The sequence below is a fragment of the Abramis brama genome (genome assembly GCF_963993115.1).
Source record: "Abramis brama genome assembly, chromosome: 15".
NCBI lineage: Eukaryota > Metazoa > Chordata > Actinopteri > Cypriniformes > Leuciscidae > Abramis > Abramis brama.
The window spans coordinates 3178648-3199784 of NC_139977.1; the positions used below are offsets into that span (position 1 = coordinate 3178648).

The window sequence follows — 21137 nt, forward strand, 5'->3', positions numbered from 1 at the left end:
GCCCCTCTTGAAACAAGTGTGTATTGCAGTGACTGTATTTCATCAAACCCTAACTATCAGTGAAGATTCAAGATGGACTTTACTGCAAAAACCACATCATATTTGAAAAGATGCTATTTCAACTCCAATCATCCACATGTGCCAATGGTGAAAAATAAGAAAATCAGGAATGGTGAGAAATCGGCCCAGATCCAGCCTGGTACACGAGGACTCCACACCTGCCAGATGTGGGCCGAATCTGGGCCGACACTATGTTGCTGTCTGGGATGTTTCAGTGATGTGTGTTTGAATGAGAAATGCGCGCCTTCACGGCGTGGATCAGGATAAGATTCTCAACCTAAATTCTGCTCTTGACCTCACACAATACTAATGCATAAACCAGCAGAGAGGACTGCGACGGGGCTGCTTTCAGACATTTCTGCAATAAATAAATGATATTGATCACACTCTATATGTTATGTTTCTTTTATCGTTTTTGTACCAATAAATGTTCCAGACAAATATATGAGATTTGTCTGATTTATTCTACTACAACACTAAACCTATTCAAGCCCAATGCAGGGCCATTTAATTAGTATTAATTGGTTGAGACTCGGGCCAGTTATGGCACATGCGTGGCTCTTGTCTTTAACCCGGATCTGGACCACTCCGGGGCCGAGGGAAAAGGGTTGTGTGGACCAGAACAAAACTTGCTATGTGAGGTTATGCTGTAACATTTCTCTATTTAAAGCATGCTAAAGATGAGAGAGAGCGAGCAGGATTTTATATTTCTCCAGCTTCCCTCCGAGTCTCTGACGTCACTGTCCTCCTCCGTCAGCGAGCCTCCATCTGTCCCTTACATCTCCGCCAGCTCTCCGGTGGCTCATTGTGGAGAAGAGTGGATGCTGAGGAGACCATGACAAACAACAGATGCACTCGACCTGTGTGTGTACCCTAACCCTCACTGACATCAGACACGTCGACCAGGCGCTCTCCAGTGCATTATACATGCTTATTTAAGAGCACTGTTGTTTTCTTCAGCACTGTGTGTGTGTGTGTTTGATACAGGATTAAGCAGTTCTGCTGAAGCACTAAAAATAACTTCCTCAAAAATGTTCAGTGTGACTGAAGAACTGGAAGTAATTTCTTAGTAATTTTTAGCATCTCATTCTTGACTCGTTATTTGATTGGACAAACATGCAATGTAATAAGGTAGCATATAAGTGTCTGAAACAGTTTTCCTGTGTACTGTTTTACATACTTTCACCAGAAAAGACGATATATAGTGGTTCTCAACCAGGAGGCCTCAGCAAACTTCCAGCGGTCCCAATATGTCTTATAATGATTTAAATGTAGTTATATTAAAGGGTTAGTTCACCCAAAATGGACATTTCTGTCATTAATTACTCACCCTCGTGTCGATCCAAACCAGTAAGACTTTCGTTCATCTTCTGAACACAAATGAAGATCTTTTTGATGAAATCTGAGCTTTCTGTCCCTCCATTGACAGGCTACGCAACTACCACTTTCAAGCCCCAGAAAGGTAGTAATCCATGCGATTTAATGTCTAAAAAGGTAGACATTTTTAAAGTAATCCATGCGATACTTTGTTTGGGCAAAAAAATGCATAATTTAACACTTTATTTAAAAAAATATTAATCTCAAACACTCCAATGACTGTCAATGGAGGGACAGAAATCTCTCAGATTTCATCAAAAATGACTTCATCTGTGTTACGAAGATGAACAAAAGTCTTACAGGTTTGAAACGAAGTGAGGTTGAGTAATTAATGACAGAATTTTCATATTTGGGTGAATTAACCCTTTAACAATAATGCTAAAAAATAAATAAGTGTACAACATTACACTGAGATCATGTTTTTTAATGTATGAATGTTTATTACAACTGAAGCATCAGAGGTACAGGTCAGGCCTACGGGTATTTTCCTGGACAGAGGGACGTCAAAAGGGTTGAGAACCAGAACCAGTATGCATTAGGACAGTCTCACACCGCAAACATAGGAAGACAGAGCCATGTTCCTGGGGTGAATGTTACACACGCTATTTATAGATTCAATCTGTGATCTCTCAACACACAAGGAGGGAAACTTTCTAAGGAAGTACAAAAATATACGTCTATATAAATGTTACACTGAAAAAAAAAAAGGAATGTGACGTTATTGTGAATGAAGACCAACGTTTTATGTTAGACTGTAATACAAAGTTGGAAGTCTGAGACAATCACAGCACTCTTGGCAACAGACAGTACATTCAGAAATGTAGACATCTTATATATTATTTAGAATAACACAGTAGTTTCATTCAAGTTCAGTGAATCCAACGTGACAAATCTGGTTCTTTGGCTGCCTTCGCCAGAAATGAATTGTAGATTTTGTCTCAGGTGAACTGATGACATCCCATCAAACACGCTATGATACTCAGATGATACGAGGTGTTTTCACACACAGAAGTAGTCTAGTGGGCTCCTATTGTTCTGCATTACTGTTGCATTAAATGACTGCAAAACAACTTCAAGCTTGTAATACATCAAAGCGAGTGCAAATAAGGCATAATGCACCACACATTCACACAACATTCAATTGAGAGCAGCATCAAATAAAAAATGAAAGCAATCGATAGCATACAACAGAAAACGATTATCTCTATATCTGTTCATACAGTACATGACTAGTTGTGACGATACACCGCGTCAATATATATCAGTATATCAGAAATAATGTACACAGCTTCAACTGAAACATGATGCATTTAATAACTGTGTAGTTTAACATGTCAGAGACACATGTTCTGGTCTCTGAGAACAGCACAATATACACTTCAGTGCCGTTGGGATCATTGTACAGGGGTTAGTTTGATGGCTAAAATGTGTAATGATAATGTAAAGAATTCAGGCATACCACAGTGCTTACAGGCAACAATGTAAAGTGTATGCTACATTTGGATAATTATATATGATGATGATGATGATGATGATATTAATTCATATTTGGACACCACATTTCTATGTGATTATCTGTGTAAATGAGTAAATGCATATAAAACATCCACTTAAATCACTACAGAAATTGCAGGTCAATCTTTACATTACAGCGTTCATGTTACTGTGTGTTCACATTCTGATTATAATGGACAACATGTATTTAATGTGTAATTATTTGGTTGATTTCGCTGGGAGTTTGATTGACAGGCGAGTGATCTGACTAATCATAACGCCGAATCCGCCCGACAAACAAACCGGACAGGAGAGCTAGTAGATTAACGTCGATGGACTTGAACTTGAAAAATTGTGTGTATTTGATGTCTTTCCATGGTTGAAACGACATTCCTTCTGATGTTTATTTGGTGCTATAACTAGTAGTGAAGAGGAAGAGATGATGTTTTACCTGCCGTTTGAACTTTAAAGAGCCACAAAACCGCATTTATTGTATGAATTACTGTCCTGAAGTGCAATGGTGTTTTTCTGTGGGAAACGGTTTACAGTATTTTGTTGTCAGTTTGTGTTGTTGACTGATTTGCACTCAGACGTTTCTGTGAAAATGTGTGTTCTTCATAAGGCGTTTCTGTAGTTTTACTGAATATCACTGATTTTGAAATCACTGCATGTACTGGAGATTGTAGTTTTACTGTGACTACACTATTACTGTGGTTAGTTGTACAATACTGTAGGAATCCTGTATATCTGGCATTCAAACAACAACTATAGTTGTACATCCATCCTTCCTTCTTCTATTCCTGCTTTATGCAGGGCCACACAGGATTGCTGGTACATGTCCCAGCATGCCTCAGGCCGATGGCAGGGAAACACCCTAGACAGTTGATTGTACAACACAGTATGTTGTAAACCACTATAGTTAGTTTTACAGTACAATTGTATTCTGGAATGAAGCAGCTTGCACGGAGTATGGATGGAAAAAAATATGAGATGGGAAGAAAATTAATATTTGTGTTCTCTTGCAAAAAATGTGGATTCTCTGTTGTAAAACTATTGCATTCCCCTGAGAAACTTTGTGTTCACAACTTTGTGCACTGAAATATAGTTATATATATATATATGTTATAGTTTTATATTATATATATATATATATATATATATGTCATACCTAAAGCGCATGCATCACTGATAAGTGCTGCTCTCATAAAGCCCTCTCTCAAACAGCTTGACTTCTTTCTCGTGGCTTATTGCGCTTAAATGGGCAAATTCATACAAAATTATGTCTAAATGCCTGTCTTGCTGAGTATTCAGGCAAATACATTCAGTTTTGGAACTTAATAATAGTTGAGAAAGATGCATGTTGTGTATCAGTATATTGGATTGGTGCATTCGCTCTTAAAGTGACAGCAGCCTAATAAACCTGTGTCATTAATGTTAATCAAAGGACAAAAGACAAAGAGAAAATAACTCACTGCTTTCGACTGAATAACGTTTGTAGCTTTATTTGTAAGCATTAATCTGTATTTAATATTTACAATGAAAAGTAGTATTTTCAGTAGTATTTCTGAATACTTTTAGACCCACCTGAAAAACTTAAAGCCATGTTTATTTCATTTGTCTCTTTGTTCTATTGTATTTATTTGTGATATTGTTTGCAATTTGTTAATTTGTTCTTATTTTATTACTGGCTGCTTACTTGTCTTTTTTTGTAAATGCAGTTCAGTGATTCAAATAAACGACTCGTTGTGCTGTGTGTAAGTTGTTACAAGTGATATATGCCAGTTTTCCCTGTGGTATCGAAAATGGGATTGAATATCAATATTTTTCATGGTATAGTATCGAAGTTGGAAATTCCCCAGACAGCAACATAGTGTCGGCCCAGATCTGGGACAGCAACGACACTATGTTGCTGTCTGGGTCCAGTATCGTGACAACACTAATTTCTGTAACTAAAGTTTTTCTAATTTTCTCTGGGAACACAACATTTTTGCAAGCGAACGTTCTTGTGAGAACGAAAATTTTCCTCCCATCTGATTATGTTTTTACCCTCATCATGTCACTTCATGGTGTAAGCTACTGTTGATGTAATACAACAATTATTCTATTTACTGAAGTGATTAATTACAGTCACATGTCATCGTGTAACATGGACACTGACATGAAGTGCTACTAAAATTTCCCAAATAATGAACATTTCCTCACTCCACTGGATTACAAAATGTGTATTCTATGCAACATGTGCTTTAATGACGTGCCATTACCGCGACTGTGCTTCAATCTGAACACGCTACACATCGCTGGGTGTCCGTGGTCGCATGGTGAATCTGTAAGGCATGCATCCACAACAAGCAATCCTCAAAGACCTGAGTATTTCAGGGTTCCTGAAGGCATATATCATGGGGTTGATGATGGAGTGGCAGATGGCTGGAAGAGCCGTGGCGTAAGTGTAGATCACAGGGGATCGAGTGTCCGCCACCAGCGAGTACATGGCCAGAGGGATCCAGCAGAAAGCAAAGGTTCCCAATATGGTGGTCAGGGTGGAGACGCCTTTCGTGGTGGAAGACGAGTGCGACGCAGTCATGAATTGACGCTGAACTGCGATTTGCTGAGCGTGCCGGAACGCGATCTTGCAGATCTGAAGGTACAACTGCAGAATCAGAGCGAATATCAGGAGGAAGGACACGGCGAGTGCCGCGGCGTTGCTTTTGTTAACCGGTCGACAGATGCTACACGTGCTTTCGTCTTCCAGACAGTTCCAGCCCAGGACCGGGAGCGATCCCAGCAAAGTGCTGACGACCCACAGCAGGACGAGCGTGACGTAGGTGAACGTCAGCGTGCTCTCGGTGTGGTACGACAGCGCGTTATACAGCGACAGGTAGCGATCCACGGTGATTGCCAGGATGTTGAGCACTGAGGCCGAGAAGGCCGTGATGAGGAGCCCGGTGGACAGTAGCATAACGAATCCTGAATCAATTATGTAAGTTACGATGAAATTGAGGATGAGGCTCAGGCCGGCCAGGAGGTCTGCAAACGCCAGACTCCCGATGAGGATGAACATGGGAGCTCGTAAAGTGGGCGTGTAGGAGATCAGAGCGATCACAACCGCGTTCTCGCACGACATGAGCGTTCCCGTCACGCACAGGAGAACGTCCCACGGGTTGAGGATCACGGGAACCGGAACCGGCTCCAACTCCCAGGACGGGACGGGCGACGTGTTTCTTCCCTCCGGTACATCCCAGTTGAAAAGAGAAGTGTTCAGGAGCAGGTTACTCATCGCTACAGCAGGAGGGCGAATCACTGAAAATGAGACAAGCGCAAGAGTCACGCATTTTTATTCATCCTTAATTTAACCAGGGGAATCACACTGAGATACTGCTATCTGTTCTTCCAGAGAGACCTGGTCAAGACGGCAAGGTTTCACACAAAATTACAATACCACAATTTACACATTCAAAAATTAAATAAATAATAGCTAATCAAAAAACAATTGCAAGTGTTGAGATGGATGACCTGATTTGAGATGAATAATGCCATCATTGTCTTCTGTAGAGCTGCTTTATAGCTGAAATTGAATTTGATTCATAATTGATCATATTTATCTGTTTATTAATGTGAAAACTGCTTTAAAGCAATCTTGACTTGATTTACCTTGACTAAAAAAAAAATACAAAAATAACCAAAGATACACCAGTCTACACAACTGATCTGTCACAGATCTGTTCAAAAGAGGCAGAGAATGAGCTATTTTTAGCCCTCTGCATGTCAGATAAGAGGTTGCACTTGACTTAACTGAGACATTTCTACCACTTCTGCGCTAATAATCAAGCTGAAGTGAAAATATCATGCACACACTGTTGTAAAACACAGACTCATTATGAAATATGTCACAAACAAAGACTGGTACCGACCACTGAGCGCGCGCGTGTCTCCATCCCTCTTCCATCCAGTGAAGATGAAGATGAAGAATAGATGAGGCTCAGGAAAGCGTCCCGTGCCAAGCGCATCTTTTGGGGATTGAGAGAGAATCCGTCGGCTTTCTTCTGTTGTCGTTGTTGCTGTTATTATTTATTTATCGTTTATCCTCGGTTTGTTACCTGGGCAGCGCTCAGCCTTGGCTTGTCATTCTGATCAGAAGCGTTGGCAGTTCACAGACAAGCGCCTGCTTGTTCGCATCTGATTGGTCGCTGAGATGACTCGCGCTGCTGACGTCAATGGCTTGTGGTACAGAAGCACAGCAGAACAGACCTTTCTTTCTCATTCATAACACACACCTACACTGCGAACGCGACGCGACGCGGATAGAATCCTGACGCGACGCGACGAAACGCGCGCGCTCCCGTTATCCCGGTTGCGCGCCATTCATCGAGTAGGTAGAGAATTAATTTTGAAATACAGTCCAAAACTTCAGTGTAAGAAAGTAGAATTGAAGTGGAATCAAATTGAACTGTTGTGGTTTTAAATCGGCTAAGTTTCATTTTTCAGTTTGAATTATCCAGAAACATTCACACCATATAGGCGTACACGAGGAGCTTATTACAAGAAACATCAGATGATGAGTTTTCTGTTTGAATATAATTTAAAATGTAATTTATTCCTGTGATCAAAGCTGAATTTTCTCATCATTACTCCAGTCTTCAGTGTCACATGATGATCCTTCATAAAATCACAGGAAAACACTGATTTTGTGCTCAAATATTATTGGTGCTCAATAATTAATAATGGTTATTATTTATTTATTTTTTATCAGTGTTGAAAACCATTTTTGCATGCTTAATATTTTTGTGGAAACCGTGATAGCCTACATTTTTGTCTGGATTCTAAAAGAACAGCATTTATTTGAAATATAAATATTTTGCAACAATATAAATGTTTTTGCTGTCTCTTTTGATCAATTCAATGCGTCCTTGCTGAATAAAAGTATATATATATATTACTTACCTCAAAACTTTGAATGGCAGTGTTTTATGGTTTCCAAAAAAATAAACAAAACAAAACAATAGCAGCATAACTGTTTTTAACATTGCTAATAGTAATAAATATTTCTTGAGCATCAAATCATCATATTAGAATGATTTCTGAAGGATCATGTGACATTGAAGACTGGAGTAACGCATTAATAAAACATAGATAAATTACATTTTACTATATATTCACGTAGAAAACTGTTTTTACTGTATTTTTTATGTATGCAGCCTTGGTGAGCAGAAGAGAGTTCTTTCAGAAACATTACAAAATCTTAAAGTTTCCAAATATACTGATACTGTATATATGCGTGTATGGCTAAAAGTACTTTCTATATCGTCATTTTATAGTGTCAGCAACTACCGAGTCTTCCTATTCGCTCTTGACACATGCACTTGCATCATTTTAGTAAGATCATGATCACCCCCCCACCGCATCATCTTACTACACGTTTTGACAAAATTACCCAAATTTAGTCTTATTCTTTAAATTGAGATTACTATACAGACAAAACAAAACTAAGACAAATCCAATAACACATATTCAGAAAAGACATCCATACAACAACTATGAAGTTTCCCCAATTAATGTGAATAACCTCAAAAAACATTTTGCTTGGCAACCTCTACAGATTGTCTAAAAACCCCAGCAATGAATAACAGATGTTTGGTCTATAGAGTCCGTGCGCTGGTGCTGACCATGGTGCTGATGCAGTTCCTGGGGTCTGCGCCAGATGGCAGCACTCACACATTCAACTACAACGAGGCTCTCTGGTGATGGAGAATCTGCAAACGTGACCCTAGTTGCTTCTTCTTCTTCTTTTCTTTTCTCAGCGATATTTAGGATGAATGCCCCATTGAACCTTTTTTCTGAGACGCCACAATCAACATAAAAAGATTCCCAGAGAAAGCATGAATATGAACATGCATTTGTTTCAGGTAAATGTGCCCACCAAATGCATGTGTAACTTTATCTACATTGTCAGTTATGTCATACCTTATATAAATGAAATATTGAAATTTCAGCTTAGCCTTTTCCAGCATTTTTTGATGTATCAGATGAATATTTTTAGTATAAACTTTTTTTGGATAGGTTTCACATATCCCAAATATTGGGAGCAGAATTAATCCAGCTGAGTACATCCCACAATTCAACATGTTAAGTAAAAACACATGTTTGTCTTTTAGACACTGAGTTTTTTTCATGATCTAATTTCAATCATGACAGCTCTCAGAATAGTTTTGGCATTTAATTGAACATGGCAATGTTAATTTAGTCTTGGCGTACTAGATCTGCTGCCCTGCTGCTGCTAATAGATTCACAGACTGTGAGCATGAAAGATCTGCTGCTGCTGCATCAATAGGCAGTCATCAATCCTGACAGACATCAATCCTGGCAGACATCAATCCTGACAGTCATTAATCCCGACAATCATCAATCCTGACAGACATCAATCCTGGCAGACATCAATCCTGACAGTCATTAATCTCGACAGATACCAATCCCGACATACATCAATCCTGACAGACATCAATCCTGGCAGACATCAATCCTGACAGTCATTAATCCCGACAATCATCAATCCTGACAGACATCAATCCTGGCAGACATCAATCCCGACAGTCATTAATCCCGACAGACACCAATCCCGACATACATCGATCCTGACAGTCATTAATCCCGACAGACACCAATCCCGACATACATCAAACCTGACAGACATCAATCCTGACAGACATCAATCCTGGCAGACATCAATCCTGACAGTCATTAATCCCGACAGACACCAATCCCGACATAAATCAATCCCGACAGTCATTAATCCCGACAGACACCAATCCCGACAGACCTCAATCTTGACAGACATCAATCCTGATAGACATCAATCCTGACAGACATCAATCCCGACAGACATCAATCTTGACAGACATCAATCCTGACAGACACCAATCCTGACAGACATCAATCCCGACAGACATCAATCCTGACAGACATCAATCCCGACAGACATCAATCCCGACAGACATCAATCCTGACAGACATCAATCCTGACAGACATCAATCCCGACAGACATCAATCCCGACAGACATCAATCCCGACAGACATCAATCCTGACAGACATCAATCCCGACAGACACCAATCCCGACAGACACCAATCCCGACAGACATCAATCCTGACAGACATCAATCCTGTCAGATTTCAGTTATGACAGATGTCAATCCTGACAGACATCAATATTGACCGACATCAATATTGACCGACATCAATCCTGACAGACATCAATCCTGACAGACATCAATCCTTACAGACATCAATCCCGACAGACATCAATCTTGACAGACATCAATCCTGACAGACACCAATCCTGACAGACATCAATCCTGACAGACACCAATCCTGGCAGACATCAATCCTGGCAGACATCAATCCTGACAGACATCAATCCCTACAGACATCAATCCCGACAGACATCAAACCCGACAGACCTCAATCTTGACAGACATCAATCCTGACAGACATCAATCCCGACAAACATCAATCCCGACAGACATCAATCTTGACAGACATCAATCCTGACAGACACCAATCCTGACAGACATCAATCCTGACAGACATCAATCTTGACAGACATCAATCCTGACAGACACCAATCCCGACAGACATCAATCCCGAAAGACATCAATCCTGACAGACATCAATCCTGACAGATTTCAGTCATGACAGATGTCAATCCTTGCAGACATCAATCCTGACAGACATCAATCCTGACAGACATCAATCCTGATAGACATCAATCCTGACAGACATCAATCCCGACAGACACCAATCCCGGCAGACATCAATCCTGACAGACGTCAATCCCGACAGACGTCAATCCCGACAGATGTCAATCTTGACAGACGTCAATCCTGACAGACATCAATCCTGACAGACATCAATCCTGACAGACACCAATCCTGGCAGACATCAATCCTGACAGACATCAGTCCTGACAGACATCAATCCCGACAGACATCAATCCTGACAGACACCAATCCTGACAGACATCAATCCTGACAGACACCAATCCTGGCAGACCTCAATCTTGACAGACATCAACCCTGACAGACATCAATCCCGACAGACATCAATCCCGACAGACATCAATCCTGACAGACATCAATATTGACAGACATCAATCCTGACAGACATCAATCCCGAAAGACATCAATCCTGACAGACATCAATATGTTGAGCAAGCGATCTCATTGGCTGCAGGATCCGCAGAGGCCAGAGCTTGTGTCATGCAGTAATGATGCGATTGCTTGTAGATTGCATGTAAAGGACCGATCAGCCTGCGCCCTCTAGAGTTTCATGACTAAACTAGATATATAGAGAGATTTGGGGGCTGGCTTTTGACTTTGAACAGGAAACAAACACCCAAACCACCAAAACCACTTACATTATAACACCCTAATAAGCACATATTAACACCTTGGCATCATGAGAGAAAATATACCCAGGAAATCATCATACCTCTTGTTTTGTTTCTTTGATGTCTGTAAGGATTGATGTCTGTAAGGATTGATGTCTGTCAGGATTGATGTCTGACAGGATTGATGTCTGTAAGGATTGATGTCTGTAAGGATCGATGACTGTAAGGATTGATGTCTGTGATTGAGAAACATGGCTTTTCCTATCACTGCTAGAGTGGTAATTGATGATCAGTTGAACTTCACAGACCACATTGCTAGAACTGCCCGGTCATGTAGATTTGCCTTGTACAACATAAGGAGGATCAGGCCCTTCCTATCAGAGCAGGCCACACAACTCCTTGTCCAAGCGCTAGTTCTATCCAGACTGGACTATTGTAATGCTCTCCTGGCTGGTCTTCCAGCTTGCACGGTCAAACCTCTGCAACTGATCCAGAATGCTGCAGCCAGAGTGGTCTTTAACGAGCCAACGAGAGCACATGTCACTCCTCTCCTCACACAATTGCACTGGTTGCCAATTGCCGCTCGCATCAAATTCAAGTCACTGACATTTGCCTACAGAACTTTTACTTAAACTCATTACTTCAGACTTATGTGCCATCCAGAAACTTGTGCTCTGCAAGCGAACGACGTATTGTGGTGCCATCTCAAAGAGGCACAAAATCTCTTTCTCGGACCTTCACCATGACTGTTCCCTGCTGGAGGAATGATCTGCCTAACTCAACCAGAGTGGCTGAGTCCATAGCCACTTTCAAGAAATGGCTGAAGACGCTTCTTTTTCGACAGCAATTGATCCAGTAATAATAACACTTTCTCTTCTATTCTATTCTATTATTTTTAAAAATATATTTTTTTTTGTTTGTTTTTTGTCAGGATGATGACTGTCGGGATTGATGACTGTCAGGATTGATGTCTGTCAGGATTGATGTCTGTCAGGATTGATGACTGTCAGAATTGATGTCTGTCAGGATTGATGTCTGTCAGGATTGATGACTGTCAGGATTGATGATTGTCGGGATTAATGACTGTCAGGATTGATATCTGTCAGGACTGATGTATGTCGGGATTGGTGTCTGTCAGGATTGATGATTGTCGGGATTAATGACTGTCAGGATTGATGTATGTCGGGATTAATGACTGTCAGGATTGATGATAGTCGGGATTAATGACTGTCAGGATTGATATCTGTCAGGATTGATGACTGTCAGGATTGATGTATGTCGGGATTGGTGTCTGTCAGGATTGATGATTGTCGGGATTGATGTCTGTCAGGATTGATGTCTGTCAGGATTGATGTATGTCGGGATTGATGTCTGTCAGAATTGATGTATGTCGGGATTGGTGTCTGTCAGGATTGATGATTGTCGGGATTAATGACTGTCAGGATTGATGTATGTCGGGATTGATGTCTGTCAGGATTGATGTATGTCAGGATTGATGTCTGTCAGGATTGATGGATGTCGGGATTGATGATTGTCAGGATTAATGACTGTCAGGATTGATGTCTGCCAGGATTGATGTCTGTCAGGATTGATGATTGTCGGGATTAATGACTGTCAGGATTGATGTCTGCCAGGATTGATGTCTGTCAGGATTGATGATTGTCGGGATTAATGACTGTCAGGATTGATGTCTGCCAGGATTGATGTCTGTCAGGATTGATGACTGCCTATTGATGCAGCAGCAGCAGATCTTTCATGCTCACAGTCTGTGAATCTGCAGCAGGGCAGCAGATCTAGTACGCCAAGACTAAATTAACATTGCCATATTCAATTAAATGCCAAAACTATTCTGAGAGCTGTCATGATTGAAATTAGATCATGAAAAAAACTCAGTGTCTAAAAGACAAACATGTGTTTTTACTTAACATGTTGAATTGTGGGATGTACTCAGCTGGATTCATTCTGCTGTCTATTTTTTTACTTTCATTTTAGCGTTATTTCAGCATGAAGATTTACCAATATCTTATTTCAAATTCATAACTGTTTGTAGATGTATCTTTCACAATAGTGAGGCAACAGCTGAGATTCATCTTTGAAAGGTGTTGTAGCAAATTAGCTCAAAATAAATATTAATAATGAATCATAACTTGTAGTAATTAATTATTAATATTTGGATCAATTAATAGAATTAATTTAATGTAGTAAAATTTATTTTACAATCAGTCAACCTGTTCGTCCCGTGAACACTCAGTGTTAAGTATTAATTGTTTATTAATTCTAAGAAATGTTCATTTCCGGGGGAGGGAAACATCTTTCTTACTGTACAGTCCTACTAAGAGCCTGTAGGCAAAATCTAAATCGTAAAATAAACTTTGTTGCAAGCAGAGAATCAGAACTAAATACGTATTGTGCACAAGTTTTATTAACTAAATCACAAACATAACTAATCTAAACACACAACATACATACAATCACACATACATGGGTAAAATGGTAAGTGACAGAATGAAACCGGAAGCAGGAAATGGAAAAGATCCATTTAACTATGAAAAGAACCATCAGCTTATTATATTCAGAGCACCTCATTAAATGTATACATGCATGGCCTTTGCAGTGAAAGCATTTCGTGAAGTTCCTGAAGAAGGATTTTGATGGTCCCATGAGTCTCAATCAATTTCTTCGGCATTGAATGAAGAAATGGTGATGAACTTGCATGGTTGAAGGTTTTCTCCTCTCCATGAGCACATGGCCCTGGGCCAGAGAGGCCACGCAGAGCAACCAGGAGATGGGAGGAAGTAAGAAGAGTTGATGGTTGGAGTTGCGATTGACTTCTTCTGCATTGAATAAAGAAATTGTACCAAACTCCTGATGTTGTCCTTGATTCTGTTGTGGTTGAGAGAGTCCTCTCTCTCCTGGATGAACACATGGCCGGTTGTGGGTCGAGGCCTGATGCCCTGTGGCCTGGTGCCATGCAGGACAGCAACCTGAACGTACCGAGAAGGCCAAGAGAGAGAAGGGCTTGTGTAGAGACAATTTAAAGCCTGAGAAAGGTCCCACCCCTCCGGGTTGGCTCGACCAATAAGAAAGGTGGAATTTCCAAGCGGGAAATTCCTCTGTTGGGAGGATTTATGACTCTAGCCGCGTTTCCATTACCCTTCAAATTGCGCAAATTGAAACTGCGAATTGAAAATATGCCCAATGGAAATACGTCAATTTCGCAAAAACTCCCATTTATTGCAAAAAAGTTTTTACGCTCGCATGAGGTGGTTTTTCCGGCAATTCGAAAAAGAAATATTTCGCAAAACTGCAATGGAAACAGTTTTTGCGCATTTACAGGTCACCTGATGTAGATGACGTGGTGTGTTTGGACAGAATACAAGACAGAGTTCTTTATTAAATTCATAAAAGACAAAATAATTACAGAAATAATGGATTCTAAACCTCAAATAAATGCCACAATCAAGACCTCGAAGCAGATATGAGGGAGAAACACCCAGAAACACCTCATATGTGCCGCTTTCAAATATAATAAGGGTCGTTCCTTGCCATTAATGATTGGAAAACACACATACGTCTCCTTCGATTAATAATAATGGCTAGTGCAGTGGCTGGGATATAGTACATAATCCTACCAACGTCCGTTGCCATTGTTTTTGGAATGATTTTACTTATTGCGAGAGGAAAAAAATGTAGTTTTAGTCGCATAACATCGGTTAATGGAAACGCCGTCATTTCGCAATAGTTTTTTTGTCGACATTTAGAAGAAAAAAAAAATCGCTAAAGTTTTGCGCAAATCTGTAATGGAAACGCGCCTTCTGTCTCCAGTGTGATTAGACATGAGCCTTGCCGTTTGTGTCCATTTATACTCGGATAGATATAGCAAACACACACTGCATTCTATAAAAAGCGATGTACACTAAAGTGTAAGTCATTAAATGAGGATTAATTCGATAGAAGACACAATTGTAACGAGGACGCTGAGGCGGCATTAGGTGGGGTTACATTAACTAGTAGTTCTCTCATAAAGCATGCATGAAATAAATACAAATGCAAGATACAGTCTACAAGACAAAGTTATCACACACATGTCCTTGGATGCATGTTCATTTATAGATCAGTTCGTCTTAATTTTTTTAAAGAAGACGTTGTAGGTCTTTCCTATGGCCTCAGTCTTGACCACATGACCACATTTTTAACAGCAACAAAACCATCTTATCTAATGGCATCATGGTTCTTGCCCTAGTTGGGGGGTGGGACTATAGATCCGAGAGTGAGTTTTAAAGATTATTTGTTAAATATAACAAATCCTTGTGTCTGATTTGTCTCAGTCGTTACAGTGTCACATCATCTTACAAGACTTTGTTTCTTATAAGCATCACCTAATGATGCACAGACATCAATACTACAAAACAACTATGGTGGCACTCAAAAAAAAGGAAAAGAAGATGATAAACTCTGAATATTACAAAATAAACCAAACAAAACAAACCAAGTGAACCAAAAACAAGATCAGCAGCACAGATAAAAACTCTACAGCATAATCTATTCATGCCGCATTGCATGCTGGGTACCTTCATAGTACATGCACTGTAGAAATACACTATGATATTGTTTGTTAACAGTAATTTTTTGTGTTAAACTCGCAGTAAAACCAAGCTTTTTTACAGTACAATTGTAAAAACTTCAGTAAGGTACTATAGATTTTACAATAAATTTCTGAGAGTGCAAAAGAGAAGTCTTACTGTGGAAGTAATGCAATTATTAACCTGGAATATACTGTAATTTCACACTAAAATTTTAACAGTGTAAAGATAGAAGCTCAGAGACATTTACAATCTGTTGATGCACTGGATATTGATATGTTGTTATTTATTTATTTTTAAACAGTATAGATGATGACTTTGTGGTAATGCAACTGTTTCATATATTCATGAACATGAATCTGTATGTCAGGCCATAAATTCACAAAAAGTTTGCATGAGCGCTTGCTTTGGTGTTGCCACCCTTCATAATCCTCATGCCACCCTATAAATAATTTTCTAGATCTGCCCCAGAAAACAGGAAGTGTGTTATAATTTCTGCATACATTGACTGATTTTGATGAAATGTCAGCTGTATGTCTATTGTGAGTCAAAGTCATGTTTTCTTCATGTCTTAAAATAGCTTGAATGTAACTCGACACCCTTGCCTCATTTAGTATCCGTGGTTCTATGAATATGCAAATGAGCCCCGCCTCCACTTACTCACTCACTCAGCTCAGAGATCCACTCGTTGACGATCACACGTCGATTTCAAAGCGTGTTTTTGAGACTGTCTTTGGTTCACTGCAGTTTTAAGGAGAAAATACTCGGCAATGGTGTCGACTTATGAATTTACACATGGTTTGTCTTAAAGCATATTAAAAACACCACATAGACATATAAACAACATTAAAACATGATTTTCACCACAGGGAGACTTTAAATGTTTATTTCAATGTTTTTTACTCTTCAAAATGTCTCTTTCACTGTGTACTCTTTATCTCTTTAACTGAAAATTTTCAATTGGCAAAAATAATTCATGTATTATACAGTCAAAGATAAATAAACTCATTTCGAATTAAAAATTAAATTAAGTAATAATAACAAACGCCCAAGGAGAAGTTGTTGTTGGGTGTTGTCCTTATTTCACACTTGTGTGGTTTCAAATCCTCTCAGGTGCTTTCTTGACATTCGCATTGACCTCAACCCAATGTTTAAGCAATCTAGAAACCCGTTTCCCGTCACTGTCCGCTTGAGCAAATGTGCTTCCTCTATTTGAAGGGAGTGTCTCGTGCTTCAGTTGTGGGTTTGGTGACAGTTATAAGAACAATGATAAGAGGGTGGACTGTGAAGCACTGAACTGCTGCAAGAAAACATGCAAAACATTGACAACATTGGAGGAATTTAGCTTGCACTTTATTTCGATAGTCCACTTTAGACATTATATGTAGACTGGTAGGGTTCGGGTTAGTAGAATAAGTTGGCATGTAGTTGCAAAGTTACTTATACTGTAGTTAGTAGATCATAAAAATAAAATATTACCGGAATTTATTTACTGTGAATTCATGCATTATCATACACTGAACAAAATGGTAACATCTAAAGTAACTGGTTTTATTCAAGTTAAAAATATTAAAACATCACTAAACCAACCTGTATACATTAATTTATACCAACAAAATAATTTCATGGGTTAAATCAGGTCGAAATATATCTTTAAGGCAAGGCCGTGTGTCTTGAACATTGGGGGACCAACGTTTCTTTATTTGTTTTCTTTTGGTTATTGGGTTATTGGTCTTTTTAATTAAATGAATTAAATAATTAAAAGATTAAAAGTGATTTAAGGGAATAAAGAATAATAATAAAAAAGTTCCAGGTTTATTGTAGGCTAGTTGTTTTTAAACTAAATGTTTTATTTAAAAATATGTTCACATTCACTCTTATTCATATATCTAATATGTTAAAAACGCAAAATGATTCTCGTCTAATCACACTCGTTACATGAATCATGTAAATAATAGCACATTTCCAATTAAAAACGTTAGTTTGCATCACTGGATGATATTACTGTCAGTCATTAAACATTTCTGGCGTAAAAGTTATCAGATCTCGAGCTGTGGTTAGAAGCAGAGTTTCTAGATTTCTTCAATGATGCATCGTACTATAGTAGTGAAGCAGTGAGTTACAGCAGTGCATGGGAAACACACACCAGTTTGTGTCGAGCGTCCAGTGTGGGGATTCAGTGTCTGTGTGTAACCACTGGAGGCAAGTTTATTTATCCAAACGCGATCAAGATACAAAACAAGACTTGACTAAGTATAACTTTGACTTGATTTGACTTGACTTGACACTCACCACACAGTGGATACACAAACAATAAAGAGGCAGGGCAAACATGAGGGCTTAAATAATACACACATGGACTATATGGATTAATCACTAAACAAGACACCAGTGAACATGATTAGACAATTAACCAATGACAACATGACACAAAAGACTAGGGAATCACATGATAAGACAAGAAACATCACTGACATGAAACATGAACCCAAAACAAACCTAGGCATTACACTGTGGCTTCCACGGGACTTTACTTAGGATGAAGTGCTGCCACTTCCAGTCAGGCATCTGGAGAGACACCTTTATAAAGCACACACTGACCAATGCAGGCATCGTCTCGTCTTACACTGAAAAATTATACTTTTGGACTAGCTTTTAAAAAAAACACTCAAATGTAGGGGTGTAACAATATATCGCAATACAATATATCGCAATACAAAAACGCAACAAAATGTATAGTGTATAATTCACCCAAAATAAAAATTACTGTGTGAGAAAAAAAATCACGTTTTTAGAGTTTTAGTATCAGACATTAATCTACTAGCCTATATATAATGTTGAATATAATGTATAATAATGCAATGGGGGAATATTTGTGGATCCTGATAATGCCAAATGTCTGATGTTACCAGTAAAAAGTGTCTCTGGGGGACGAGTCTGAGGGAAGAACAGGAGACAATGGTAAGGAGAATGCAGAAGACAAAAGGTAGGCGAAATAAAAAGTGAATCCCAGAAACAGTCCCACGGACCCAGCCCCAAACCCCATCTCTGCAATAATAATTAATAAAGGCTGGTTTAAAGCAGGGGCGTAGAATTTAGTAGGGGCGCTAGGGACGTGTCCCTACCAATATCCAGTGACACTGATATATCCTTAGCAATAATTTTGATCAAAACTTAAAATATATTTATATTGATGTCCCCGTCCCCACCAATTTTAAAATCAAACCTACGCCACTGGTTTAAAGTACTTCTTCCTGCTTCTATGTATTAATGCTCATGGGTAGCCGTAATGGGTTCCATTCAGACCTTAACATTAAGTATTTTACTGTTATGTGCCAACAAGATTCAACAAGATATTTTCCCCTGGCTAGACCCAATGTTTAGATCTGTTGTGGTATTTATGCAAATTAGCACATACGTAATTAGATCAGTTTGTCCATGTTAACAAACAATTTAAAAAAACTTGTAATACATTTGTTTGTCTTGATGTAAGTAATCAACTCAGTTTCTACCCTATTCACGTAAGAAAAAGAATGAATAGGCGTATGAATAGACTATATTTGGGTCTTTTTCGAAACTTTCCCCTAATGGGATTCTTCTGGGCTTTTTTTCCCTTACTCAGGACATATTGAGGATACAAAAAAAGTTGAATTTGCTTCTGTTGCAATTTGTTCAACCTTTTTTCATAAAATGACTGGACTAAAAGTCAAAACAAGTTGTGTGTTCGGCTGCAGTACCAAACGCTTCCACTAGAGGAAATTCGTTTCCCATTCATTTCCAATGCGCTCATTTTTGACCGCGAGGAGCAAACATGTGACTTTTTTTTCAGGACCATTTAACCTTCTCGAGTCATGTCCATGATTCTTTGTGTTCACAATCACATAGCAAGTGGCAAAAAAAAAGTGAAGTAAAAAAAAAAAAAAAAAAAAGGGCCCTCCAAGTCCATCAGCTTCAAGGGAGTAATTTTATCTTTTATGGTCATGTGACCCAGGGTGACGAATCCCCCTGGATTCATTTTAAACCTAGATGGCGGGAGAGTTCGAGGTAACGTATAAACAGAATAATTCATGTTTTGTTTTGTGTTTAATATATTACACACATTTATGTCATACATTTCATATGAAGTTTACATTTCATGTGTAAGAAACGAATTTATATAGTGTCCTGCCAACTCTCACGCATTCACCGTGAGAAAAATCACGCACAGAAAAATCGCGAAGCAAAGAGGACACGGAGACCGAGACAGACTAGACAGAGTTACTTATGATATAAAAAAAAATCTCAGCTCTCAGATTCTGTCAATTTTATTACGAAATAAAATTCAAACAATAAATACCGTTTTGGCGCTTGTAAATGTGATTGACAGATCCCTAGGCAGGTGAACTAATTATCTCTACTAGCTAATAGTAAATAAACACGAACACTGTTGAAAGATACAGTACAACTTACCGAAATATATATTCCTCATACATGATATCAATCAATCAGTGTTTTTCATCCGCGGAAAGGGGTCAATAAAACAGCTGGAGAACAATTATGTCACATAACATTTACCTCAGGAAAGCCATTTAACGTTAATGATATGGGCTAGCTGTAGCACGTTAACGTTAGTTGGCTAGAAAAAAAAGCTATAGAGAGTATTTTGCTAAATATGTGTACTCTATTACGTATTTATTATATTTTTACTTGACATATTTTATTTTACTTTTACTAAAGTTGTTATTATAATAAAAAACGCATTATATTTAATTTGAGTTATTTTTAACCTTAAATAATACTGCCAGCTGATAGGGCTCTCTGTATGTTTACAGCATTAGGTGAGTTTTTTTTTTCTTGAGAAAAATTAATGACTATCTTGTGTACGTAATATTTATCCAAGTCATTATTAAATTAAATCACAGGAATTTAATTTAATTGAAATCGTGAAATTTGTGTCAAGCAATAGTAAAAAAACGTAGCTTACCAGTAATTGTACCATGTAAACATTGTAACATGTTGTCACTAAACCTAATAAAATTCAGTTTAGTTACTAAAAATATTTTTATTTTTATAAAGCATATTTTAAAAACTTAATTATAAAATGCAAATTTATTTGCAACAATTATATGTAGCAATATAACAGCAAATATACCAAAACCCTGTTGTAAGAACACTGCGTTGTCATTATAACATTCCAGGTGAAGATAATGAGTAAATTACGTTGTCTTTCCCTTCATTACGGCTTCATTATGACACACAAGTGT

At 38.6% G+C, this 21137-nt stretch overlaps 1 protein-coding gene across 1 annotated transcript; it reads right to left on the minus strand.

Annotated features, from left to right (window-relative positions):
- Positions 1-1851: 1851 nt before the first annotated feature.
- gpr185a (G protein-coupled receptor 185 a) lies at positions 1852-7041 on the minus strand. The gene is made up of 2 exons (XM_084136074.1): positions 6840-7041; positions 1852-6228 (listed from the first exon to the last, which is right to left on the minus strand). The coding sequence occupies exon 2, from the start codon at positions 6203-6205 to the stop codon at positions 5219-5221; it is 987 nt and encodes a 328-aa protein (XP_083992200.1). The 5' UTR covers positions 6206-6228; positions 6840-7041; the 3' UTR covers positions 1852-5218.
- Positions 7042-21137: the final 14096 nt, after the last annotated feature.